The sequence below is a fragment of the Volvox carteri genome (genome assembly GCF_000143455.1).
Source record: "Volvox carteri f. nagariensis unplaced genomic scaffold VOLCAscaffold_7, whole genome shotgun sequence".
NCBI lineage: Eukaryota > Viridiplantae > Chlorophyta > Chlorophyceae > Chlamydomonadales > Volvocaceae > Volvox > Volvox carteri.
In genome coordinates, this window is record NW_003307550.1 from 848,232 (window position 1) to 875,131 (window position 26,900).

Below are 26,900 nucleotides of genomic sequence, written 5' to 3' on the forward strand. Positions count from 1 at the left end.
CGCATTATACAACTTTGGCTCTTCTGATCCATTTTTGGCAATAATAAGCCGTAGCTTGTAAAGCGATGTGGGTGCTTGATTGACAGTGAACGGTCGACAGATTCTAGTTGGCACGATATTTATAATGGAACGCGGACTCGGTCTTGTTGAGCGCGCGATGTTACTTGCATGAGCGAGGATTCGACCCTTCAGCAGATAAACCCGGGGAGCGAACAGCAATGTGCACGTGGCTATTTTCCGTGGAAAAAAATCCTCCGTGATATCGTGACGAGGAAATTATTATTTCCCAACTATGCAGGAAATAATTGAACCCACTAGTACTTTTAGCCGTCGGAACTTGGCTAAAATAGTAGCTGGCTGGTTCAACTGTTGCACGAAAATGGAGGCATGAGCAGCCCTGCCGAGTATCTTAAGTTCTTCCATTTCCTTACACTGCTCATTAACCTACAAATAAATACTCCGTCCGGTGTGTATGTCCGGACGGCAGGCTATGGTGATGTACATCTGTAAAATCACGCAGTCTTACGTATGCCATATTTGTCGTGGACGAACTCGAACTTGTCTCATGGTGCCATTCCCCACTGGCTGGGCATGATGCCTACACACCCTGGCTGGGCACTGCTTCTAAAGGTTATAATCACGATGATGATGACCACCGCGGCAGTGGACGGCTGACTACGCACTTTTGTCGGCTCGCTAACCGAAGACGTCAGACAGAAAGGATTGAATGACGTGTCATCCTCTCACACAGCAATCTTGCTGTTATACCTACTCGACTTCGCAGCAACTTTATTTTCCCACACAATCACACGTGCACTGCAGGGTTGCTCCTATCCTACGTCTAGCTACGTACGTTAACATATACCTGCCGTTGTTGGTAACCAAAGGACAGGCGGCTGGGATTACGCACCCTTCCCACACATGCAGCCACGCACGCGCCTCCTGCGTCCAATACCTTGAACCATGAACCGCTCCGTTAGATAGGTGCACCTGCGTGTCTTGCAGCACGCGGGCCAATATCTAAGCTGGTAAAATACCCCTTCTTCTATGCTTTTTCATCGTCATGGATTGTGCCCTCGAATACTAGTTAGACAGCGTCCCTACCCCTTACACTACGAGGACACGATTTATCGACGATAAACGTTTTACTGGCGTTGCACTGAACTTGATGCCGGTTCACTACCACCAGACTAGCCAGCAGGCAGGCCTATGGCATAAAAAGGTCGGTAACCCTAGGTAAGCATTACCCACTTGCTGCTTTCTGTGCTCCTGTCTCCTTTAACCGTATCTTCATGGCTATGCCGACTCTGACGTGCTTGCTGACCGTGCTGGGAATGGTAGAGACAGGCAGCGGGGAGACCAGCTGCCAAGCGCCCTTACACTGCAGTAGAACACAACCCCTGCCAACCACGGCCGTACGACTACGGCCCACCGGCCGCCACACAACCACCGTGCGGCCCACCAACAACCCCCCACGGGGCAACACGCGCGCGACGGACGACAAATCACGCGAAACCAGAGAACATCCAACGACCACCAGAACAAACTCACTCGACGGCGACCCTAACTTCCTGAAACCCGAGCAAGGACACCGACTGAGTCCTACAGCGACAAGCACCACCCTACCAGAGCTCTCAAGGCCGCACTACTAGCGGCTAAAGGAACCAACCGCAGCCAAATCCCTCCCCAACCTTCAACCTCCCAACCCGCCTGCTGTCTAGCCATCCCTCAGCGGGCGCTTGCCACCGGCCCGCCGCTGGCCGAGCCTGGCGCGGAGGTGTCTGCGACTGATCAGCGGAGAAAGGAAAAGAAAGGGAGGATGGAGGGGGGAGTAACGACCGCAAGTCCATAGGGGGAGGTGGGCGGGAAACTGTAAGCTACGAGCTGAAGCTCTACTGAGTGAAAGGCAGAATGCCTGTAACGAAGGAGCTGAAGCACGTCATACTCGCCACTCAAATACGGTTGTACGACAGTTGCACAGAACCATACTTAGACTCTCCGATCACTTCGTTCCGTCGCATCCAAGTCAACAAGTCGTAGCTGGCCGCTGAAAAGGCCTCTCGAAACGCTGATAGAGCGCCTTAATGCGTTTTTGTTGACGATATGTGTGCCGTACTGTGTACCAGTTACTACACCCACGCGCTACCCTACCCAATAGGACCATATCCCCCCCATAACCCTACCCCGTGGTAGGGGTAGTGGTAGGGGCAGGGTGCCCTTACCTTACCCACACTGTCTACCCCTCATCACTAACCCCTGGACAGCCCAGCCCGGCCAGACCCCGCAACTTATCCAGGGCCCCCACCGGTATGCAACCCAACCCGCACCCTTATCCCTCCCAGCTCAGATTCCAGTGAGACATTAGTTTACAAAAAGCACTCCATTATATGCTACATTGAACCAGCTTATTAAATCCGATCGGTGCTGTCCGGGCCGCCACCCTGGCAGCCCACGCGCGCACGCAGGTCCTCTGTGCCACTAGACAATAAAGCAGGATGTTCTGACTGTCAACGTCATTCCTACAGAGCAGAGCACCGGGACCACTCTGTAATACAACATCAACACGATGTGCACCCGCTGTGAAACCCAAAATCCAACCGCTGCCAACCGCTCCTGGCATAGCAATGCCTGCTTGTAATATGCACCAGGGCATGTGAGTCCCAGAGTTGGGAGGGCGGGTAAGTATACATACCATGGGATCTCAATTACCCCCTTTGGACGCTAGTCTGGGCTGATGTGCGGTGTTTTTCCTTTTCTCCGTGGCTTTTAGGCGTTGTAGTATTGCCCTTGGGCCTTCGGCTTGTATGGGTAGTCTTACAGGTATGGGGTCACGCACCCCCAACCATGTAACACACACACACATGCCATGGGATCTCAACCTCCGACCCCTCAATCCAACCTGCTGTCAGTTGCACAACTTCGCCCGCACCCCCTCCCCATGGGTCGAGCTATCCTCCCTTATTACCCTCAGCAGGAGAAGGGAGGATACGTATGTATGTATGTCGTTACAGGGTGGTTAAAAGCTTCACCAGCGGCCCCCTTTCCCGAGGCAGTTCCCTACCCTCCCCTGCTGCTAGAGGGGCACCCTACTCTGTTCACCTCATCCGACTTCAGAATGTATTCGTTGGGTTCAGCAACTCACCACTAGCATTCAACCAAATCTAGCGGATTAACGGCGCCTCAACTTAGTTCCTGGTCAGTTCGCAAGTTGATATTATCACGTCCTACACCGTCCATAAGATGAGGGGCCACCTCCCATTTCAACATTTCTAAAATACCCGAGAAGTCGACAGGCAAGTTTGAACTCGGACACTCCAGAAGTACTATTTTGAGTTTAACCTCTGCATGCCGCCTGCCTACAGCACAGATGGCATCGGGACCCTGGATGCGCCAGAGATAGCGAGAGCATCCCCAGGCCTTTTATGAAGACGATGGGACTCGAACCCACAACCCTCAGATCCGAAGTCTGATGCGCTATGCGTTGCGCCACGTCTCCTGGATAAGCTTATACGTATGTATATAACTCGCTTGCTTTTGGAACTCACTCACCCACCGCTTCATTTTGCCTCACGATATCCGCTGCGACGACAACCGACGGGGTAATGTGGAAGGTAGGCAAGCGGTCCGGGTTCGGATGCGTGAGAGAAGGGGTGTACGTACGTACGGCAGGCCGAAGCGACAGGGCTGTGTTAGCACTCACTCACTCACTCACCGTACAGCTGTTGCTGGAAGGTTGTGTAGTCCGGTCCGGTGGCGGAGACGACGGGGGGCACGTTGGCGCCAGCTGTAAAGCCATCCGCAAGTATTGCCATGAAGACAAAGAGCAGGAAGGGAGGGAGCCAACGGGAAGGGAGTCATGGGTCACAGAACATACGCGTATATTTACATATACGTGTAAGCATGAGTGCTGACGTGTGACGTATGAAGTCAACCAAAGAAGCATCCGTACATACCAGACGGATCCACAGGCAAGCCGAAGCCCACGATGACGCTTGAAGAGGAGTTGCGTACGGATGAGTTCGTACTGATGTTGCCGTCCGCATCGCTGCTGACAGCGTTGCTGCTGCGGAAGGACGTCGAAGAGCCGCCGGCCCATGGTCGGGTAAAAGCATCCCTAGAGACCTTTAGCGAAGACGATGGGACTCGAACCCACAACCCTCAGATCCGAATTCTGATGCGCTATCCATTGCGCCACGTCTCCTGAACATGTTCCCTCCTGCCTCTCAGGCCACTTTGAGCCTGTAGAGCCGCAGAAGCAGCTGTGCATGGGCGACGAAGAGACGACCGCTGACTTCATTCAGCGGGCGGAGCAGCTCTGCAGCGACATTATCTCGGCAGGCGGCCAGTGGGACGAGGGTGCTATGCGTCACGCCATTCTCCACGGCCTGCCTCCTCAGTACGCCATCACTGTCGAGTTCGCGATGTATTTGCCCAACTTGACGACCCCGCAGCTCGTGTTCATGCTGCGGGAGAAGGAGAACAACCTAAAGGCCCAAGCAGTCAAGTCCGGCCTGGTTGGAGCTGTTGGCCCTGGTCGCACCGCCCGTGGAGTCCGCGGTGCTGCTGGCGCGTCGGGCGCCGCGGGGGCCAACGACATCTGCCGCTACTGTGGACAGCCTGGGCACTAGGTCCGCGAGTGCCCCGTTAAGCTGGCGGACGAGTCTGTAGGTCTCTACCGCAGCAATGCGTTTGAGCAGCCACGTAGTACCGGCGTCGGCAGCAGTGGCAGCGGCAACCGCCATCATGATGGCGGTGGCGGAGACACCAGCAGCGGCAATAACAGCGGGGGCGACAGGACGCGTGAACGCAGCCGTGTTAGACGCGGCAACGGCCGCCGCAACGGCAGCGACACTGCAGGCGGAAGCAGTGGCAGCGGTGGTGGCGGAATAAGCTCACGCCAGAACCGTGCCACGGTGCTGGTCGTCGGTGGCAGTGGCAACAGTTCAGCAGTTGTCCTAGACTCTGGTTCGCCTTACCACCTTACAGGTGACCGCTCGCTGTTGCATAATTACATTCCTGCCGGCGCGCCCAAGCAAATCAAGTGGGGGAACAACCAGCTAGCCGACGTCATGGGAACAGGGCAGCTGCTCCTACGGACGCGCGATGGAGAATCCGTCTGGCTACGCAACGTGCTTCATGTCCCCAGCTCGGGACTAACGCTCATGTCTGTCGACCTTCTCGTGACGCGCGGCTGCTCAGTCACGTTCGGCACGGACAAGGCGGGCCGCCGGTTCTCGCGCGTAGGCCTGCCGCACGGCGGTTCGTCTATCACCGCGTGGAGCGAGCGTGGGCATTACGTTATGGATGTGGACCTGCTGGCGCCGACCAAACGCGCCGTCAGTGCGCTCGGCGCTGCGGAAGACAGAGCCGGCGGAGGTAGCAGCGCTGGCGGAAGTGCCGCCGGCGCCATCAGTGACGCCAGCGGAGACCAGCCGAACACCGGCGCCAGCAGCAGTGACGCCGGCGGAGACCAGACGAACACCGGCGCCAGCACTCGCGGTGGCAGCACCGCCAGCAGTGACACCGGCGGAGGCCAACCGAACGGTAAACTGCAGGATAAGCTTGGTCCCCGCACGGAGGCGGGAACCTACCTTGGACCGGACCGCGGCACGGCCGCCCACCGCGTCCTCGTCGACGGCAAGGTGACTGTTAGCAGCAACGTCACCTTCGACGACGACCTCCGCGGCCTGGCGTCTCAACGGGCGGGCACCCCCTTCGGCGCCAGCCCCGCCCGTCCTGGCAGCAGCGACCCCGTCGGCGGCTCTACACAGAACGCCACACCGTCGCCTCCAGTGGATGCCCCGCCCCCAATAAACCCAGCGCCCGCCCTCCACCCCAACACTTGCAGTCAACGGCAACCGCTGCACCCGCCGCTGGCCCCGGTCAGTGCGGCCAACAACAGCAGCGCCGGCGGCGGAGATTTGGGTAGTCCACCGCTGCTTAACAAAGCGTCGGGTAGCACTGATTGTGCTGAGTTTAACGTGCCCGACGGCAGTGCGGACGGCAGTGCAACCTCCCTGCGGGCACTTCTGGCTGTGGCGGCGGCCAGGGGTATGACGGTCCATCAGATGGACGTCAAAACGTGGCGGATGTCAAAGTCCGTCTACGACCTCAAGCAAGCCCCGCGCTGCTGGTACGAGAAACTGGCGGCGGTGTTGGGCAAGCTAGGCTATGGGCCGTCTATGTCCGACCCCGCGCTATTCGTCAAGCGCAGGTCCGACGGCTCAATTTATGTGCTTGTGCACGTTGACGACATGCTGGTGGCGGCGGACAACTTGCAATTGGTCACGGCCGCCAAAGCAGCCATCACCGGTTGCTTCGCAGTGTGTGATTTTGGATAAACACGCTCAGCCTCGGCAACAACCCCATCACGTCGGTGCGCTCCAAGCACATCGACGTGCACCATCACATCGTGCGCGAGAGGGTCACGCGTGGTGAGGTGAAGCTCAGCTATTGCACCACCGACGACATGGTGGCTGACATCCTAACCAAGGCACTGGGCGAGGTCAAGTTCGTGCGCTGCCGCACAGCGCTGGGCGTCACTTAGATCGCCAGAGGAGGAGTGCTGAGGGCTTTGAGGAATTGTTTTGAGCTAGGCTTTAGGGGGTGCTGAGGGTGCGTGAGCAGGCGCCCGAATGGGCAGGTCAATGCCCGAAGGGGCGCCGTAGGCAGTGCGTATGGTGCTGTACGACGCTGTTTTTCCTGTATGTGTTTGTGCAGCAGCGCCAGACCGCATAGCCATCAGGCTGAAGGCTGGCAAGCTGCGTTTGTGTCTGCTGAGTGTTGAGCAGTCGGCCTGGACCGTGGACTTGGCGGCCGAGCTAGCTCGTCGGTACTAGCAGTTTGCAGTCAGGCCCCAGTGCGACTCGAGGGGGCGTGTTGATGCTAAGGGATGTCGTGTCGCCCCGTGGCCTGTTTAGGTAACTTGTCAGGTTATCGTGAGTAACAGCTGTGGCCTGTTTAAGACTGCCCATCAGACTTCTGTGAGCAACGGTTGGCAGGTTCTAGAGTACTGCCAGCTCGTCCATCAGGATAAGCTTTCCAAGCCTTTATAAGGCATTGCTGTCTATTGGTGATAGTACCTCAGATTCACACGTTTACGCCTAGGTAAAGGGGCTATCGGTGGTAGGTCGCGGATCTCCCGAATACGTGTAACGGCTAATGTCTCCTTAGTCGTGTCTGCTAGGTCCCAGTGAGATAGCGTCTCACCAACATGCTCATATTTTTTTTGTGCCTCCTTTTTAAGCCGTTTCCTATCCTATCAGTACCTGGAAATGTACACAAATGCACCGTACGGCCATTGATTTGCTTGCCGTACGTTTTCACGTGCCGCGAGAAACGTTCTGCACGGGAGGGCGCGCGCCGAAATGCAATTTGCGATTATTGTTACAGAATACCAGGTGCCGCGTACAGGAATTTTGAGGGGCAGCGCTGCTGCACACGGACGATGGATCAACGGCAGGGCGGATCGATGGGTGCGCGTGGGTTAACCGACCAGCCGATTATCAGTCTTGCGGCGGTGCTGCTTTCGATAATTACCTAGCATCATACATTTTGTCCTGAACCTCAAAATTTTTTTTGAGCCGATGCCAACCGTGGTTGGTGCATGCACGACCGGTGACACGGATGGACCAGCAAGCAACGAAGCAGAACGCAACAGAGTACACGATGCCCAGCCGGTCCGCTGACGGTTTCACCGCAAGGGCACCCGCCGGCAACGTTGCAAACACAAGCAAGCAAATATTCCCGTTCCTCCGCTTCGGCGCTTATCAAGCCTTTTTTGTTCAACCGTCTCTCATTATTGAGCAGGAATATTCCATTATACTGTTACGTGCTAACTCGCGAGCGATTACTCGCTCCACCACCTCGCTCCAAACAGCAGCATGCAGCAGGAAACATAAACCACTGAGCCAGGCCTGCACGATCAACTTGCGTAGGAGCCACTATCCTCGTAACGCGGATTTAAAGACATGTAGCGCGATTACCTGTTGTCATTGTAAACCTCCCGCCCTTCGATTCGTTGTCTAGTGTTAACTAGCCGCCCCTAACAGCGGTCAAGAGATTGCCCAGCGCCAAATCTCCAGCCGCCGCAGCTGTGGCAGGTCGGCCGTTGGCCACAGCCTGCAGGAGGTTCGTTGACCGCGCGTTCGCGCGCCTGGCGTTGTCGACCGCGGCTCCGTAGAGATTGGCTTCCAGTCTCTTTTGTGTACATAACATATATATACAAGAAGGGACGAATTATTGTGGGAATGTGAGTTCATGGGTGTGTTTTATATATTAGCTATGAAGGCAATGTATGCGGTAGCAAGCAGTGCACGTGTTCTAGGGTAAATAAAGGTTTCTTAGGGTATATTGGGATATCATGGGCGCGTGCCGCTGGGGCCGCGCGAGTGACTTGTTGGCTTCAACACTGGATGGAATGTGTGTGTATGTGTAATAACGTGTAATAACGTGCAGCTACACGTATGTAGAGGCTCTCACACGCAAATAGGAGGCAAGCATATACATCCAAGTACATCCAAGTGCATGCAGGTTTATACAACTACATCATGCACGCACCATCGTGACCTGGATCAGGTCGGTGAACTGCTTCATGAGCTGCGGGTCGCTCTGCAGTGCGAAGACCAACCAGTCGAGGATGTTGCATTTCGGCTGCCGGTCAGATGACGATCCGCCGCTGCCGCTGCCGCTGCCGCCCAGCAGACCCGTGAGGCTGTTGTCAACGGATGCCAACGCGCCGGCGATGGCACCCGTCACCTTGTCGATGCCCTCGGTAACTTCGGCGGGAGCGCCCACGCCGGCGGCGACGGTGCTGGGGATGCCGAGCAGCGCGTCCAAGCTAATTCCGCTAAGGGGCCCGGCGACGATAGTGCCGTCGTCCAGGAGGCCGACGTCGATGCCCGCCTCGCGTATCTTCTGGCAGCAGAAGACGTTCAGGTAGGCCTTGCCCTGCGGCGTCAACCTGCACAGCGTGCAGCGAAGTGGGCAACCAAAGGCAGCCAGTGAAAGCAAATTTGAGGACGATGATGATGATGATGATGGAAGGATGCCCAAGATAGAGAAGGAACAGCGGTTTTCAGCAGCCGGCGCCGAACAGGGCGGCGAGGGAAGAATATTGTTGTCAGTTGAGTATTCGTGCATATACACAAGTACCGGCCATTCGCTTTGATACATTGCTAACGTCATTCGCTTAAACGGGAGCTTATGCATGGACGGTAGTGCAAATGTGTCTGTGGTGCCTACTTGACTGATTGCATTTACAGGCAATGATGCACATCCGCCTCTTGGTGACTGTTGAAGTCACGGCGGGCTTGCGCGCGTGTGTGTATATATTCGCGCATATGTGTGTGTCTCTTAATTAATCTGAGCCGCGATACGAATGTGTGTATGTCTGTGTGTATGTCTGTGTGTGTATGCGCACATCCTTGCGCGCCTCCAGCACTCCAACGGGATGTATGCTTACGCAGAGTAGGTGAGGCCTGAGAACTGTGCCAGCACGGAGAAGGTGGCGCTTGCCGGCTGCCCGAATCTCAGGAGCATTTGGGCGAGGGACTCCAGGAACCTGCAACATACAAAAACGGGATGTACGACGACGACCGTTGATAACAATAAGGCTTAGATCCCAAATCGCTAGTTTGCTGCTGGGTTCAGCATGTGGCACGAGGTAACAGCGGTAGGGGGCAAGCGCGCCTACCACGCACTTGACATTCTTGGCAACATAAGAAGTTGGCAGTAGTCACCGCAATAACAAGTCAGCAACGAGTCAGCAAACGAACCCCCAGCGGTGGTAGAGAATGAATGCCTCCCTCGATCTTCTCTTTGACTTACTCGCTAAGGGCATATTGTCCACATGCCTTTTTGAGGGTCTCATCTGTCTTCTCCTTCTTTGCCGCTTGCTTTTGGAACTCAGCCACCGCTTCATTTTGCCTCACGATATCCGCTGCGACGACAACCGACGGGGTAATGTGGAAGGTAGGCAAGCGGTCCGGGTTCGGATGCGTGAGAGAAGGGGTGTACGTACGTACGGCAGGCCGAAGCGACAGGGCTGTGTTAGCACTCACTCACTCACTCACTCACTCACCGTACAGCTGTTGCTGGAAGGCTGTGTAGTCCGGTCCGGTGGCGGAGACGACGGGGGGCAGGTTGGCGCCAGCTGTAAAGCCATCCGCAAATACTGCCATGAAGACAAAGAGCAGGAAGGGAGCCATGTGTCATAGAGCTTAGCGTATATTCACATGATACGTGTAAGCATGAGTGCTGTACACGCATGTTTAACCTGACGTGTGACGTGTGAAGTCATCCAAACAAACATCCGTACATACCCGACGGATCCACAGGCAAGCCGAAGCCCACGATGACGCTTGGGGAGGAGCTGCGTACGGACGAGTTCGTACTGCTGTTGCCGTCCGCATCGCTGCCGGCAGCGGTGCTGCTGCGGAAGGACGTCGAAGAGCCGCCGGCCCGGCCGCCGCCGCCGCCGCCGCCGCCGCGTGACACCACCGTATCCACCAGCTGCCCCGCGGCACTTCGGAAGGCACTGTTCATCTGCGGTAAAGAGACAAGGATCAGTCCCCGGTGTATCCTACCCAGGGACAGTGCGACATGTGGCGGGTAACTTATTTTAAAGTGTGTAGCCGTGCACGCGGGCTGTGTAACGGAACACATGGGCTAAGGAGCGGCATACACTTGCCGTACCAGGTCGTTGAAGGCGGAGATGGCCTGGGCGGGGGTGCCCATGGGACCCATGACCCCCGGACGGCTGGCGGCGTTGCTCGCAATCACGTCACGCACCGTGTTGGCAGCTGCATCACGCGCATGAGAGGGCGGGGAAGGGGAGGTCTATGATGGTGCGCGTGGCTTAGGCCCCCTTGACACCCAACCAGCCACTCTTCCAGCAGCTGAGACACCCTACAACCACGCAGTTCGATGCCTGGGTGCGGACGGCACCCAGTAGTTCCGCGCAGATGCACTTTTCATTCATTCATTCATTCATTCATTCATTCATTCATTCATTCATTCATTCATTCATTCATTCATTCATTCATTCATTCATTCATTCATTCATTCATTCATTCATTCATTCATTCATTCATTCATTCATTCATTCATTCATTCATTCATTCATTCATTCATTCATTCATTCGAATTTTGGTGAAACGCCTGCCCTGCTTTCACCCATTTACCTTCGCGCGAGTTGGCAAGTGGCGCGACGATGGTGTCGATGACACCCTGGTTGATCCCCATGGTGGATAACACACTGGCGAGCGTGTCCCCGGTGCCAATGTTGCTTAAAAGGGCAACCCCGGGGATGTTCGAGGCCATGGACCCAAAGCCGCCGCCGCTGAATGGCGACAGGTCGATGACACCCTGCAGATGAAGGGCGATAAGTAAGAGATGATCGCCAGGGGACCGTTGGGAATTGGTAGAGAAACGCGAGATGAACATGTCGGCCAGCGGGGTATGTGGGGTTGAGCAATGCCCGAGCGTTCAGGCCGCTGGTGGCGCCAAGCGTGGGCTTATTTGCGCGAAGGGCGTGTTTTCAAGTCAGGTTGGGAAGACTTTGGTTTGGGCTGCCTGAGGTGATGTCAGTTGTTTCATTGAAAATTAAAGCGTGCGTGGAAGGCCGCGGCGTTGTCTGAGATACTTCATCATGCGATGGTGAGTGGGTGAGGGTAGACGGGCTGCTTTGTGATCCCTGGTTCGGGAGCTACGACGACGAGTGCACGGCATCGCATGTTGCAGTGTATTATATTGATCTAAGCCGTTGGAGACTATATATGTGTGTGTGTGTGTTGTTGCATGCTCCTCGCGTTCACAAGTCACGGCAAGGCTCCGCAATGGCGGCCTTCTCACCAGCGGTTGAGCGTACGCAGGCTTCACGAAGAGCAAGAAGAAGGCGACGGAGAGGATCGCCAGCTGAGTGGAGCGTGCCATGCTGGCTGGGACCCTGGAGCGAATCTCACTTTCTTGCACCCGTCGAAGAGCGGAGGTTTAGATCCCAGGGATGCGTACAGGAGCTGTGTAGCTGCAGGCCGGGGTTTGACTGGTGCTGTCCTAAAGGTGAGCGTTCGGTGGCCGATGCTGGTTCGCTTGCGGTAATGGAAGGTTTAGGGTTGCAAGTGGTTGTCGAAAATAAATAATTTGCAGCGGAAGTCGCGTAGCTGCGGCCCCGTAGAAGTCACAGGGGCTGCAGTTGGATCACGAGGGTCACGAGAGGGTGGCTGGGAGGAGTGAGCTAGCTTTGACCGATGAGTTGGCAAATGCCTTAGCATGAAATCCTTAGCAAGCGATTGGCTGCCTCATATAACCGTTATGTGATGGGCCCCGTCTTGCGGTCAGCACCGGACGCGCACGGTGCGCGTTCTCAGCTGTCATCTCTGGCACTTTCAGGGATGGGTCAATACGATGCCCGCACATCTTGACTCTTGGTTTAGCGCGATTGACTGAGAAGTTGGAAGTCCTCCCACGAGTTACAGGCCGAAAGGACAGGAGAAGGTATATAAGCAGTACATACGTGCGCTTTGTTGGGCCATTTTCGTAATCCAGCCAGGCACACATACACGCAGCAAATTTATCTTCTATAGCAATAAATGCATGGCACTGAGCACTTTGGTGCGGATGACAGTCTCCGTGATCTTCGCACGTCGCGTAGCTTCCGAAACCTAACCAACACTAACGAAATAAAGCCCAAAACTAGCATGGTGCATCCTAGCTTTAAACCTCAACACAGCACAACGTTAGCGTATGAGGTTTTTAGTGTATCGCCAACTACTTCTTACTTCGTAATCAGTATTGAAATAGTTGCAGCGAGTGTATAGAGACGAAGTGGCTGCGTGTGCTCCTCGAACCTAAATTTATTGTAATCATACCGCGATGTATTTGATGAGAGATATCTTCTGAGCGCTGGGCCTCATTCCCCGAAAACCTCAAGTTGAAATAGCTTACGCAGCTTACGCTGTATTACAACCAAGCTAAGATAGACGCTTCAAGATTAGGGGCAGGGATTAGCGATGAGCTGCGCGGGCGCTCGCTCCATGCCGGCGCCACGCAAATGTGCCACAATTTGCAGTTGCCAGAGCCTAAACAACCCGGTGGCGCCCACGAGGGCGCTGTCAGGCCTGCAGCGATGGCTCTGCTGCCACCATGCGCCTCACGCACGGCGCGTAGTGAGCCCCGCGCCTGCTCTTCATGGGGGCTCGCGCCTCGGAGCTGGCGCAACGCCAGGACCTGTGGGCAGCAGCGTTGGCGCTGCTGAAACGAACGGGGCCCCCATGGATACATCCTTCGAGCCATCGGGCGCGCGTAAAAACACACCAGAAAGCGGCGCCGGCGCTAGCTCCAGCAGCACCAACACAAACGGAGGCCCGGCGAGCCCCGTGCCAATGGGCTCCAGTACACGGGCCAGCTTCCGTAGCGTGATCAAGTGGGTTTTTATTTTAGGTGATCTAGAGGGCTGGGACATGGTGCTCTTCCTTTTATGGGGAGACAAAGAACCCATCCGATCATAGCTCAACCCATGTGTCCTGCCAAAGTTGTTTGAAAATGGCCCGAAAATGGGTTTGGCTGAGGGAAATCGACCAATTACCTTGCATTATGACGAGCTCCTGCCACTGCCCTGTGAAGCGGTGTCACAACCGGAATGAGGATTCGCACCAAATCCGCTCCCCTCCCGTCGTGGGTGGGCGACGGTCATCCGCAAATTTTATGAACGTCAATTGATACATTACAGTTAAGAGGCAAAGAGCGGAGGAGCGCTGTTGTAAGTCCACCGATACACTGAACAAAGCCCACCGATTAGCCTACGAGGGTTGTACAGTGATACACGGGTACAACCCTATTTCAAAATGCCCCTGGGTTGGGAAAGGACTTACCCGCGCTCTAGCAGCCACCCGCTCGGGACCACGCGGCGTCGTCCCTGCCTACCTTCCTTCCCGTCAATTGTTTGTGCTTCGTCGTATGCCCCCTTTCCCTTCCCTTCCTTTATCACCCCAGGCGCACCTATCTGGGCGAGCTGCTTTTTGTGGTCATTGGCTCCGCCATCTGCGGCGCGCTGGCGTACTGGACCGTGGGCACGCCGCTGCGGCGCTTCAACCCGTACAGTTTTTACATCATGCTGCCGCAGGTATATATCCTAGAGACACTCCGCGGCCCTTCTTCCTGTACGGCTCCCCCTGTATGACCCCGGCCCTGCAACCCAGCAGCCCGCACCGCACCGCGCACGACACGGCACGACACGGCACGGCGTGGGAATCAACCCGTGTGACTGTCTGACGGCTGTAGCCCTGCACCTCTGCGCCCTTGACCCTTACCCGCAGGCCACCGGAGTTCAGTTGGGGACTCCGCTGCGCATGAAGGGTGTGCCCATGGGCTCCGTGCTGTCCGCCACACCCATGCTGGACCGGGTGAAAGTGGAGGTAGAGGTGAGGCTGAAGGACGAGGACGGGAGGCTAGAGGGCATAGAGGGAGGGATAGGGGAGGGGCCCGCTGAGAGGAAGGGGTCGTGTATGGGAAAGGGGGCGGCGTCGTGGGTGACTTCGGGTGAGAGGAAGCGGGAGGGTTTGCCTTTTGCGTCTCTGGAGGGAGATGTGCGGCAGGAAGAGAGGGGGAGAGGGAGAGGGAGGGAGGGAGGAAGGGGCGTTATTTAAAAATGCACGACACGGTTATTGGAAAATGCACGACCGCGTACCCGGCAGGTCAATGAGGCCAAGACCATCATCCCACGCAATGCCAAATTCGAGCTGACGCAATCGGGGCTCATCCCGTCCCCTAGCATCGACATCACCACACCGGAGGGGGTGTCAGCAGAGTTCTTGGCCGCCGCCGTTGCGTCCGCTCGTAACGCGAAGGGACGGACCGGTAAGGCAGCTGCTGCTGCCGGAGAGGCAGCGGCGGGGGACGGCGCCGCGGCGACAGCAGCAGCAGCTGCGGCGGCGGCGGGTGCTTCGCCTGTTCGGTCAGGGCGATCAGCGAAGGTCCGGTTAGCCAACCCCAAGGACATCGCTGCGTGTCACCTGCAGGTGAGGCGGAGGTAGGGAGGGAGGTAGGGACGTGCGGACTTTAGATCATTAGTTGGGTTATGTGTGATTAATCTACTCCGAACCTGTCTGTCTCACATTGGCAGCTTACACTTGTGTTTGTTTGTCTGAGACAGTCGCACTGCGTTCAATGCATAAGCAGAACAGTTAGACCAGCCCTTCAGGTCTCAGAGCCCGTGCGAATACGGGACCCAGCACCACCACCGTGCTTAGGCTCTGCGCCGGAAGCCAGCACCGTGTTTGGGGAGCTGTATAGCTGGATACAATTCGTCGTGTTGTTAATGGCCCCCCACCGCGCTGGCGTGGGTAACCCCATGTGCGGCGCTGCAGGGCGTGTTGGTGTGCCAAGGAGACGTGGTGGACGGCCTCCAAGGTGGCAGCATGGACGAGCTCATGGCCCACATGCTCAAGTCGCTGCGGCAGGGCGAAGGCGAGAGCACCGGGATCGTTCCGGGGAGAGGGCCCCTGCAGGGCTGAAAGGAAGCTCCTAAGCAAGCAGCAGGAAAAGGAAGCAAGAGGATAGATAGCAGATGAGGGCGGTGGTTAGGGGATTTGTGGCTTCCGGGCATTCACATGTGCGGCTGCTGGTGATGCTGTTCGTTTGCTGTCGGAGGCCTAAGCACCCTTTGGGATGAGCTGAGGAACTAGGCGTACATAATACATATCGCGACATATCGATTGCGACATGAGGAGAGGTTATTGATCTTCCTCTTGCCACCTGTCGCTGCTCGAGTGGATTGAAAGGAGAAACGCTGTTCGGGAGGCAATTACAATAACGAGCAAGGGAGACGCATCAAAAGCGTGTTGCTGGCAGAAAACACAACCCGACACTTTTCCCGGTTACTGGCAGGTGGTCAGGATCGCCTCCGCTGGACTGACCGGTAGCGGCTACCGTTCATTAAAAACTTCCGGTGGTAGTAGAGACTTAAATTGTGACTGCAGTTGGTATCTACGAAGGACGCGAATGAAGAAAGCCTGGGTCTGAACCTCGTGCGTTCATACAAATCCATGACCCTCGAAATGGCATATGGCCCACCACCGACCTGGCTAATGATGTTATATTGCAATTGAAACCGACGCACAGCATCAGGTTTCCTCCTTTCCCTCCTTTGAAAATGGTTTGAAGACTGACAACTGTACACGAACGGCCTCCGCTCCCATTACGTTCATACATCCGTAGTGACCTGGTTGCAGCATGGGGAGACTGGCAACCAACAAGTCACGTGATCCATAACACGCCTTAAGCAGTCTGCATCGGATTAGTCGTAAGACGCCCATGATTTGCATGCACGTCATCCATACAGCAGCCTTGCCACAACGGGCTGGGAAACAAAACTATTGCGGAGAATAGACAAAGCGCGTGATATGGAGACACCTTGTGACGCATGCGCGCTGTTGGCCGTTAGGCTGTCCGGCAGCTGACCAGCCTTCCAAGCAGCCGACAGCATATGTCCTAACCTCCTTTGCTCTAGCTATTAGACTTACGGTATGTACAATCCTCCCAACCCCCATGAGTCCCCGAAACGGCTGTAGGCCTGCAGCTGAGCCGTGACTGGCAGATCTCCCCGCGCGTCAAATAACCGCAATATCGCTAAACAAGTCACCCAGGACATCGGACCTACTACAAACGCACGGCAAGCCAGCTCACCAGACCAGCCCAACGATTCGGCACTGCACGCCAGCTGCGTGATGGTCGCCATGCACACCATTTCAAACTGGTCACAACCTGAAGTGCTAGCCTACGGCAGCATCTCCATAACTACGGGTTTATGCCGCAGCCCGTCAGCTTTGGCGAAGGCCAAGGAACGAATTGATGTGCCCACTTTTCCATGTACGACAGATGGCCCCCTTGATCTGTAGATAAGTGCAGGTGCAAACATGGCTCTGGAAAAGCCAGGGAGATGGATACCATCTTGACCGACAGATCCAACACAAATAATCATGTGTGTGCCGCATGTTGCCGTGCCGTGCCGTGCGGTGGGCCACCTTGCTCCAAACTTTTGCAAACGCATACATATACATGATCAGCTTAGTCCAGCAAAATCAAGTACGACAACAAAAACAAAACGTGTGCAAACTACTGGCACGGGATGTCAAGGATTGCTATCCCAAGAGATGCTTGTCTCTCGCCCCTGCGTCCGCCGCACTGAACGCTGCCAGATCTGTTCCTCTGGCTTTCAAAACCTACCAACAACACGTATTTCTTAGCTGATATGTAGTAGGGGAACCTCGGAGTATCCAGGCATGAACAGTGACCCACCGCCCTTCATGTTCCGGATTATGAACATCTTGCCGGATGGACGCAACACGTGCAGCGGGCACATACGCGGCTTGTGGACCAACAGCCCCTTACCTGCTGCTGATGTAGGCTGCCCGTTGCACGTCAGAATATTGTTTATCGTCCTTAGGTCGTGTAGTAGTATAAATAGATAGGGACGGCCCTTACCCAATATACCAAAGCACGATCTATAGCCGATAACAATTCTGCAGACGCAGGACAGGTTGTGCTTTTCCGTGAACCGCTGTATACTTCTCCCAAAGCAAAATGCGAACACACACATAAAGTCATTCGACGTTTGACAAGGGCTGCGGCGCTCATCAGAGACTAAGCAACGCATGCACCCGAGCACAAACAGGCCAAACGTATGTAATACGGGTGGCAACCCCCCCCCCCGACCTCGCGAAAACCTCCTTTTCGCGTATACCTATCAAAAGTTCACCAGTCAATGACCCAGCAGTCCACAAGGCCCACCATTACCAATGGATGGCGGCTGCACAATACCTCACATTAAGGGCCCCCATTGCAAGGCACCTGCTTCATATATTGGTCGACAAATAGGCATTAATTTTTGGCGGGGACGTTTGATCCCTCCAGATCCATAAGAATAATCATTCATAGCATAATCCACGAAATTCATAGCTTTTTCCAATAAATAAGAAAATACGATGCTCAACAGGGTTCACATTCACCCTGAACGCGGCGGAAGGTGGCAGCAAAAATTCACAACGAGAAAACCAGCAGGACGCATGTTGAATGCCAGCAGTGAACGCAACGGACGAACCCCGCACTGCACTGCCCAACAGCGAACCTTCCGCTGGGCGCAGCCCCACCTTGTGCAGCTCGCAGCATTACTGCGGCACCTCCCAACAAGGTGGCAATGCAGCGCGACACAACTTGCGGTGGAGCATCCACGTGTGTGCGCGCCTCACGGCGCGTGTCGAACCCGTGGAACAATTCTACACATCCTGCTTAGACAAATTTACTTTCATCCTCTTGCGATCGTGTGCAATCAGTTATCAGATACCAAAGTTCAACAAACTAGGATAGCTAGAGATTTGTTGTGCGGAAGGTCCTATACATATACGCATACCCTAGCAATGTTTGAGATGTCACTGTTCTGGGTTACCCAGTCGGTAGAAGTTGATGGATCGGCCATTCGTGACCACCAGTAGGTCCCCGAAGCAGGCGATCTGATGAATGGGCATCGTAGTGTACACGTTGGCCACCTCCCGCGGCGCCAGCGCGCTGGCGGAGGACGCAACCGCGTGGTCCCCTGCCACGCCTGGCACACCAGCAGGTGCGCTCGCTAGCGGGAGCGGAACCGCATCCGCCACTGCCGCCAGGGCCCCTGGTGGCGCTGATGAAGCGCGGCGGTGCGCAGCCTCCTCCTCCTCCAAGGCCCTTGCGACCGCCGCCGAAGAGGGCAGCTCCAGGACCTGCAGGTGCATGGCCTGGTTCTTGTAGCCGCTGCGGCAGACAATGACCAGGCGGTCCGCCGCATCGGTGCCCGAAGGGTCGCACGGCGCCACCGCGATGCCGTCCAGACCGCTGTCGTCCACATCGCCGAGGGGTACCGGGCCGGTGACGCTGCCTTCTTTGGCTGTGCAGGCCTGTACATGTGGAGAGAGGAAAAGTTGGGAAGGCAGGGAAACGGGAAATTCGTTGCCCAAGACAAAGAAGCTAATGCCGCGCTGGCGACACGCTATCTGTCTGTGTATGTTACACTTTGCGTTGCGTTACTCCCCAAAGGCATAACGGGCCCATTAAGCGGGCTATTAAACATGATGGCTTCTTGACTTGGGAGCTTGGGCGCCGGCAGAATTTAAATTGCAGTTAAAGTATTTTTGTGTTATATAACACAAAAGGAGGAGCTCAGCCGCTGGCCATACCCTCCGAATCCTCCATTCATGATGGCCGAGCATCATCACCCATTATGGCACATGTCCCCGAGGTGGGACATTCGCGTCATCCAGTTCGCGTCATCCAGCTTCCTGACAGGTTGGCCCTAAACACTGATACAGCACATTACAACAACTAGGCCTCGCCAAACGCAAGAGGTAGTGCTTATTGAAATGCAACGTAAATATAATAATGTAATTGATGGCAATATCGCCAAATGGTAAATCGTACCTTGCCGACGTCGTACACGTCCACGCGCTGGCTGTAGCGGCAGGCCGCAATTAACATCGTGCCATCCTGCGTACACGATCCAACAGCAGGCCCACACAGGAAATGTATGAGCCGTCAGTAATTGTCGGGTGTTTCTTCCTTCGCACCAGGCTACGTCCTCACCAACCGTTTGCACAACCGGTCGCAATGGATGCACCAACGGCCAGCAACAACCCACAAAAAAAAGGAGACACCACCCTGCGCGCGCCGGCCCAAACCAGCAAACGGCCGCCTGCAGCCTCACCAACGTAAAGCACAGCGATGTCGCCATGTCGGGTGCAGAGGGGTGGCACATGCGCGCCACAGGGTTCTGCTGGTCGGGCCGCCAAAGGTAAATCTACAGGGGGGCACAACGGTGAGCAGGCCAGGGGGCAGACACAATAATTAAGGCAAGCGTTCGGCTGCCCTTCGGCGGAATTGTAACCTGCATATTTTGGCCGTTCGTGAACGCATGGAGCTCACCATACACTCCACCGTATTTTGCCCACAAGCTGTAAAACAAACGTTTCATGCAGATTAGTTCGGCAACTCATCTATATAGCTATAAGTTAATGTATTAACTATGTAGCCAGCGATTCAATTGTGTAGGAAAGTGACCGACACTCATACACCACTGAATGGGTGACAGCAGTAATAGGACCCGAGGGGTTCTGTGGCGCTTTGACAATTCTATCAGCTGCTCGGCGTTGTCCAGCTCCCTACGTACCACATTGTCAAAGCTGGAGGACGCGAGCATCTCGCCCGTGTTGTTGAAGACGGTGCACGAGATGGCCGACTGACACTTGAGCATCTTGAGTGGCTTGCTGGAGCGGAGGTGGGTGGGCAGGTGTGTCTGCTGCCGGATGGCCTCCACGTCCCACAGCGTCAGGCTGCTGGAGATCTGCACACGACGGAAAGGGCATCTCAGTTAGCAGCTCCAAGCTTCTTCATCCCGGAAAGCCAACCGGCCGCGAGCCCAAGGGGCGCGTTAAGCTGAAGCTGAGAAACAGGAAGTGCAGGAAGAGTAGGGAGGGTAGGAAGGGTAGGAAGTGCAGGAAGGGTAGGGGGGTAAGGGAAGGTAGGAAGTGCAGGAAGGGTAGGGAGGGTAGGTACACTCCCGAGCATCGCACATGACCGCCCCACACAAGCGTTCTCAGCACACAGGCCCGCACGCACCAAGCGACCTCCAAAAAAGTCGTCGTCGCCAGCCGCGGCAATGCCCGCTCCGCCAGTCTTGGCGCGCCCTACATTCCTGCGCGATCCCCCGCTCTTTCCAGCGTGGGCCATCCCGCCAGCACTCCCGTACGCGTTAATGGCCTCACGGCTGGCCATGTCACGGGGCTTGGTTCCGCATGCTAACAGTAGCCGAGCGGCCCCGCCGCCTGCTGCGGTCGCCACTGTGTCTGCTATGCTTAACGAGCCGCTGCTAGGCGCACCGATTGAATTACCGAAGCTCAAACCGCAGCTCATCGTCGTGCTGATGTAGTGGGTCAGTGCCAGAGCACTGACGGCCGCGTCTGGCACCTGCACATGCAAGCGTGGCAAGGCATGCACGGGCCTGGTATGGCACTACCAGCTACTGGATCCGGCAGCGTAAGGAGGCCAACGAGAGCGTGACGAGCTGCTGTTCAAAATCTCGGCACACCGCCATCCAACATGCACGCAGACCTCTTTGCACGCCTGAACTTCACGAAGGGCCCCGCCTCCCCTTCCCCGTCCTCCCTACCTGTAGTGCCAGCTCCAGCTTCGCCACCTGGCTCCATCCCTCCCGGTTGCCGCCTCCCTCGGAGTCCTTGCACCACACCAGCACAGTGCCGCACACCGAGCCGGATGCCAACACCAGGGCCTGGTCGTCGAATGCCAGTGCGCTCACGGGGGAGCCGTGACCCTAGGGAGGGAGGGGGCAGCGGGTGGCGGGTCCGCAAAGACCGGACGACAGGGCCAGCGGGGTGAGGAGTACAGGGGCTCAGGATCCGGGTGAGAGACACGCCTCGAGATGCGGACTCTATTCGTTGACCCATTGCGCAGGTAGTGGTCAGTTCCCCCAGCGGCTTCAGGAGCCGGTCCCGTATCCCTCCTCGCGCTCTCTCATCACAACCCGCAATCGGCAGTCGGTCAGTCAGCCCGCGAGTCACCTGCAGCACCATGAGTTGCTGGTTGGACCGGGTGCTCCACAGCCGCAGGGTGTGGTCGTCACTGCCGGAAGCCAGCAGCTGGCCGTCAGGGGCCATGGCCAAGACGGTGATGGTGCCCTGGATGCCCCTGCCAGGGTGTTGCGCCGGGATGGGTGTATAGGGGGGAGGGTGTTTGGGTACGTGCGGACGACATGGTTAGATGACTTCGGGTGAAGCAGGGCGAAGAAGAACATCACTTCACCAAGGACACGGCAATGCTCACGGGATCGGGATTATGCACGTATTTGGATGGACGTGACGATTTTGGATGGGGTGACGATCAGACACTGCCCCGTAGAAACAGCCTAGTCGAACTCAACGACGCGGCAAAAGCGATGGAGGGCTTACTTGAAATCCCGCGCTTGCGTAACGGCGACCTTATCCAGAGTGCTCTTCGGCATCAGATCCCACAGCCGGACGGTTTCATCCTGCACAAGGTGAGCCAGTATACAGAGCGTCAGTAGTGAAATCATGCGCTTCACTTATATAGCCACGTTTACAACTTAGCGTCACTGAGAGTGCAGTTGCACAGTTTAGAGGCAGCTTACTTAGTACTATTGTGGACTTTGCACCATTGCAATGCAACCGGTTCGCTGCGATAGATCCTGGGTCGAGGTCTCACCTCCGACGCGGACGCCAGGCGGCTGCCCTTGGTGTTGAACGCCACTGCGTTCACGTGCCCCGCGTGGCCCCGGATTTTGGCAACCACCTCCCACCCGTGCTGCTCCGGCGGCACCTCGGCCCGGTTCGTATGACTCCACAGCCAAACCGTCGAGTCGTTGGAGGCGCTGGCAATAATCTGCGTAGTGTTTAGTGTTTTAAGCAGGGCTATCAGTGTATCCGCAATGGTAATTACAGGCTTCATATGGCCCTGCAAACGCGGCCCCACGCGTAATGACAGCCAGCCTTGCTGCGCGAGTGAATGATAGGGTTAGGGTTAAGGGTTTACGTTACGCGTAGCCTGCATGCACCCACGCCCACGTACATAGAAAGACCCAGCACAGGTCAGCCTGCAAAACCAGCCTGTCCGTCGGGTGACAAAGGCTGTGCAAAAGCGTTATAACCCACAGCCCGACTGTACAACGCTCGCGAACAGCCTTCATTCGTCAATTGAGCATCGAAAAGGGAAGAGAGAAAGGGCAACGAGCAAGCGATATGCAGTCAACCACGCAGGCCAAATTAGCACAGGCCAAGCACAGCACGCACCTCCAGGCCCGAACTGACAAAGGTGCTGACCGAGATGCCGTTGATGCGGCCCGTGTGGCCCGTAAGTGTGGCGAAGCAATAGGGCTTCTCACGACCCTCCGGCGGTAGATTCCATAACCGGACGGTCTGGTCCCTGCAGAGGAAAAGAAGCGCGGTGCTCATCTTTTGGTAGAGTAATCAATGGGAGCATTTTAAAGCGGTACAGGCGGAGGAGCGGAGGATCTACAGGTAACTCTCCAGGACGCACGCCAAGGGTTCTGTAATACAACTCGCGTGGCGTTAACGTAGCGACCATCTTCAGGGCAGGCGGCCAGATGGGGCTCTTGCCTGTCTTAGTCGGCAAATAATACCTTCTGGTCACGAAACGTTAAGCGGAGCTGGTTCGACGCATGTGCTGCTGGTCAACGTGTAAAAGTCTTCATTTGTCTGGAGGATGCCAATGCTGCCCCCACTTACCACGAGCCGCTAACTAGCAGTTGATCCGCTTTGGCTTGCCTGCGCGGCCCGAAGGCCACCGCAAGCACCCAGCTGGTGTGGCCCTGCATGTGTTAAGAGGAAAGTGTATCAACACCTACGCAATAACTCAGTTGCATATGTGTCCAAAGGCGTGCAAGCAAGCAAGCCCAGCACAGATTAGTTCATGCACAGCCCATTCAAGATCTCCTGGGAGGTTTTATGTCCCCGTCGGTAATGCTGCTTTGATTTAGCTCGGCTGACCTCCTCCAAACCTGAACCCCTCGTGGGAGGCGTCTGAAAGGCCCAACGCATGTCCCATTATGTGATAGATGTGCATCACCAATCCTGGATCCCGGCTGCATGCGGCCACCCAGCACCCACCCCGCACCCACCCTGAGCTCCACGCCCGAGCCCGGCAGCAGTGGCAGCCAGTCGGGTCGCTCGGCGGTGCTGCCGGTGATTTGCCCCACGTGGTAGAGTCGGATGGTGGTGTCCTCCGCGGAGGAGGCCAGGATGAGGCCGTCGGGGCTGAAGGCCAGGGCGCGGATCACGTCCGTGTGGCCCTTGAACAGATCCACCTGCGATCCTCGCGCCACGTTCCACAGCCGGACCGTGTAGTCATTGCCCGCCGACGCGATGTAGTTCCACTTGACGCTCTCCCACGCCACAGCCCGCACGCTGCCGGTGTGGCCCCGCAGCTCCCGCACGCACTCGGACGTCTCACAGTCCCACACACGCACGCTGCAGTCTGCGGCGGAAACCAACATACATCCGGAAGTATTGGCAGCTAACGTCATCGCATCGAGGAGTGCAGACGCGCACATTCCCAAGCAGGCAAAGCTGACACAATGCTGCGGGAAACTGGAAAGGATAACTGGCAAAAATCGCAAGCGTCCAAGCACCCCAACTGCAGCAGCACATACCGTCGGAACAGCTGGTCAGCATCAAATGAGGATCGCCGTCATGGTCCTCCTGCGGCAAATGCCCAATGAGATTTATCTTCGTGCTCGTTAGCACTGGAATACTTTGACAAAGAGGCAAAAAGAGAACTACAGATAAGCAGAAAGTGCAAAAAAAAAACCATTTCTGCAGCCAGTCTCACCTGGTAGCCGAAGCAGATACCAACAATCCAGCTTGTGTGACCCTGCACGTCGGGTCGGTGGCACAAAACAAGGCAACGCGGGCAGCACAAGCGATGATGCCCCATTGGTGCCGGCCTGCCCTATGGTAATCCTTGCCGCCAACATCACGTACGAGACTAAGAGATTAGTTGATTCAGGTAGCAGCGCTGATGCGCAACGGTCATCACTATAACGCGCACCAGCGGCGTGGCTTCTACGCATCAACCGCTTTGGGCAATTTGCAGCATCCCTGGCATTGCACCAACGTACCTGTAGCACTGCTCTCTGCTCGCCAGAGTTCATGTCCCACAAGCGGATGACGTTATCTACAGTGGACATGCAGCAACGTGAGTCCCTCTGCATCCAAGGTGCATCATGCAGGAAACCCTTCACAGGAGCGACACACCACCACTGATCCTAGCAGAGCCGTGGCCCCCAGCATGCATATCCATATCCACTCATATCCAACTCGTGACTAACGCATAAGCGGCCTATCAGCGTGTGTACGGTTACGGACAGCAACCGGAAGGCGCGGAGGACCCTCCCTGAGCAGCACATCCCAACCGCCTCACCATCGGCACTGCTGGACACGAATTTGTCGTCAGGTGAAATGGCAACGGTCTGGAAACTTCCCATATCACCCTGCGTCGCGCCAGGTAATTAACAGCCAAGCAGTTCACGAGGATGAAGCGTGCACAGAGGCTTGCACAGAAATAGCCAGCAGGAAAGTACGCAGGAAGGATAGGATTACTGCAAAGTCAAGACTGTTTCTTAGATGCAATGCTTATACTCCCCGCGCTGTCCGGCCGTACGTGGCCTGGCCTCGTCATGCAAGCGCCGGCTACTTCCCCCAGCCGGCCAGTAGCCCAGCGCATGGGCCCCTCTTCTGCATACCTGCACGCCCGAGATCTGCTGACCCCTTGTCGCGTCCCACAAGCGGATGGTGGCGTCCGCTGCACCTGAACCCACGGCGTGCCCCGAAGGCGAATAAGCCACCGAAGCGATCTGGCCGATGTGACCCTGCAAGCAGCAAGAAAAAAGGCCAGAGCAAGAACAGATCACGACTTTGTGATCCCCGGCAGCGCTTACTACCAGCCCAAGGTTTTTACAAAGCAACTTGCTACTTGGAGCTGCCCGAGACGTCGGCCCAAGCATCATTCGGTATCGGCATCGGACATAACTACTTCTCCAGGCTTGTCTAATGACGAGGTCTCTCAAAAAGTTCCTGAGGTCTACACTCCCGAGGTGCACAATGCATAACGTGGACGTTAAAGTGAACATGGCCAAAGCGCCGATGAGAGAATAATAACCTGATCCACCCAGCCAGGGCACCGCACCTGCATCATGGCCAGCTGCTGCCCGGTCCTTGCGTTCCACTGCCGTACACTGTTGTCTGCGCCGCCGGACACCAGGGTCATGGAGTCAGGCGAGAAGGCGACGCTCGTGACGCCCGACGAGTGGCCCCGGAGCACTAGCTGCTGATCGCCTGAGGCAAAGGACGCACGACCATGAGGCAAAGAAGGGTTTACTTCCAGGCCACCTCGTGGCCGCAATGGCCGCAGGTATCAAAGAAGTGGAGCTTTGGAGGGAGAAGATCGCGCAAGCCATAAATCTCTAAGCAGGTGCTTACCATTTATGGTGCTCCAGATACACACAGTCTTGTCCTGCACCGCACCGCACACATGGGTCCCACAAACAAACGTCAGTGTCAATGCTCCCAAAAAATGCTCCCAAAGCTGCAATGCACAAGCCATATCTACTTTTGCAGTGCGCCGGTAGACCCGTATCGAGTGCTAGACCTGGGGATCACACGCAATTCAGTAGCATTCTTGACTCACCAGCGATGCCGTCGCAATACGTTTTCCATTACTGCTGAAGGCGCAGCATATGACCCAGGAGTCGTGGCCGCGCAGCTCGCAGTGTAGCCGACTGGTGCCGTGCCCCGCCGCCGCCACATGCCACAACCTCACGGTGCGGTCCTCGCTGGCACTGGCCATCAGGCGGCTGGAGGCGACCGGGCTGAAGGCAACGCAGCGGATCACGTCGGTGTGGCCCTGCACGATATTCAGATGTATGGAATATATAGACATGTAGACATCCGCCCCAGTTAAGGAAACGGATTGGAAAAGCTACCGCATACATGTATAGGCTCTGGGGCCAAGGTCTAACTCCCAGCAGCATGAGGACACCTTGACTGTCTAATTCATGCATGGACGCACGCAAAGTCCAGTGCAGAGCTCGAGTATGTATGACTCACTATCGTACTCCCACTATCCGGAGATTAAGATGCTGAAGGATCGGCCTTACCGATAACACCACGAATGGTGAAATCGACTCGCTGGAGCCGTCCGCTGCTGGCACCAAGTACCACAGGCGCACGGTGCGGTCGTTGCTGCCGGTCGCCAGCAGTGTCCCGTCGGCACTGAAGCTGATCGCGCGGACGCTGCGAGTAGGTCAGACGGCCAAAAGGCAGAGCCTT

The 26,900-nt window shown here is 56.3% G+C and overlaps 4 protein-coding genes across 4 annotated transcripts; 1 reads left to right on the forward strand and 3 right to left on the reverse strand.

Annotated features, from left to right (window-relative positions):
• Window positions 1-3,180: 3,180 nt before the first annotated feature.
• Window positions 3,181-3,812, reverse strand: VOLCADRAFT_87954 (uncharacterized protein; the record flags this gene model as incomplete). The annotated part of the gene is made up of 3 exons (XM_002947708.1): window positions 3,181-3,356; window positions 3,550-3,579; window positions 3,713-3,812. The coding sequence occupies 3 exons, from the start codon at window positions 3,810-3,812 to the stop codon at window positions 3,181-3,183; spliced, it is 306 nt and encodes a 101-aa protein (XP_002947754.1).
• Window positions 3,813-7,386: 3,574 nt separating this feature from the next.
• VOLCADRAFT_87955 (uncharacterized protein) lies at window positions 7,387-11,934 on the reverse strand (the record flags this gene model as incomplete). The annotated part of the gene is made up of 9 exons (XM_002947709.1): window positions 7,387-7,434; window positions 8,560-8,962; window positions 9,464-9,562; window positions 9,829-9,940; window positions 10,082-10,174; window positions 10,323-10,545; window positions 10,696-10,802; window positions 11,184-11,367; window positions 11,854-11,934. 9 exons carry the CDS (start codon window positions 11,932-11,934, stop codon window positions 7,387-7,389), a joined length of 1,350 nt encoding a protein of 449 aa, XP_002947755.1.
• A 656-nt stretch (window positions 11,935-12,590) lies between these two features.
• On the forward strand, window positions 12,591-15,512 carry VOLCADRAFT_87956 (uncharacterized protein; the record flags this gene model as incomplete). Its single annotated transcript, XM_002947583.1, has 6 exons — window positions 12,591-12,612; window positions 13,168-13,423; window positions 13,993-14,122; window positions 14,316-14,420; window positions 14,694-15,017; window positions 15,366-15,512. 6 exons carry the CDS (start codon window positions 12,591-12,593, stop codon window positions 15,510-15,512), a joined length of 984 nt encoding a protein of 327 aa, XP_002947629.1.
• Window positions 15,513-23,767: 8,255 nt separating this feature from the next.
• Window positions 23,768-26,358, reverse strand: VOLCADRAFT_43428 (uncharacterized protein; the record flags this gene model as incomplete). Its single annotated transcript, XM_002947710.1, has 2 exons — window positions 23,768-24,087; window positions 26,292-26,358. Coding segments are annotated over 2 exons (387 nt in total), but the record flags the coding sequence as incomplete, so codon positions are not given.
• Window positions 26,359-26,900: the final 542 nt, after the last annotated feature.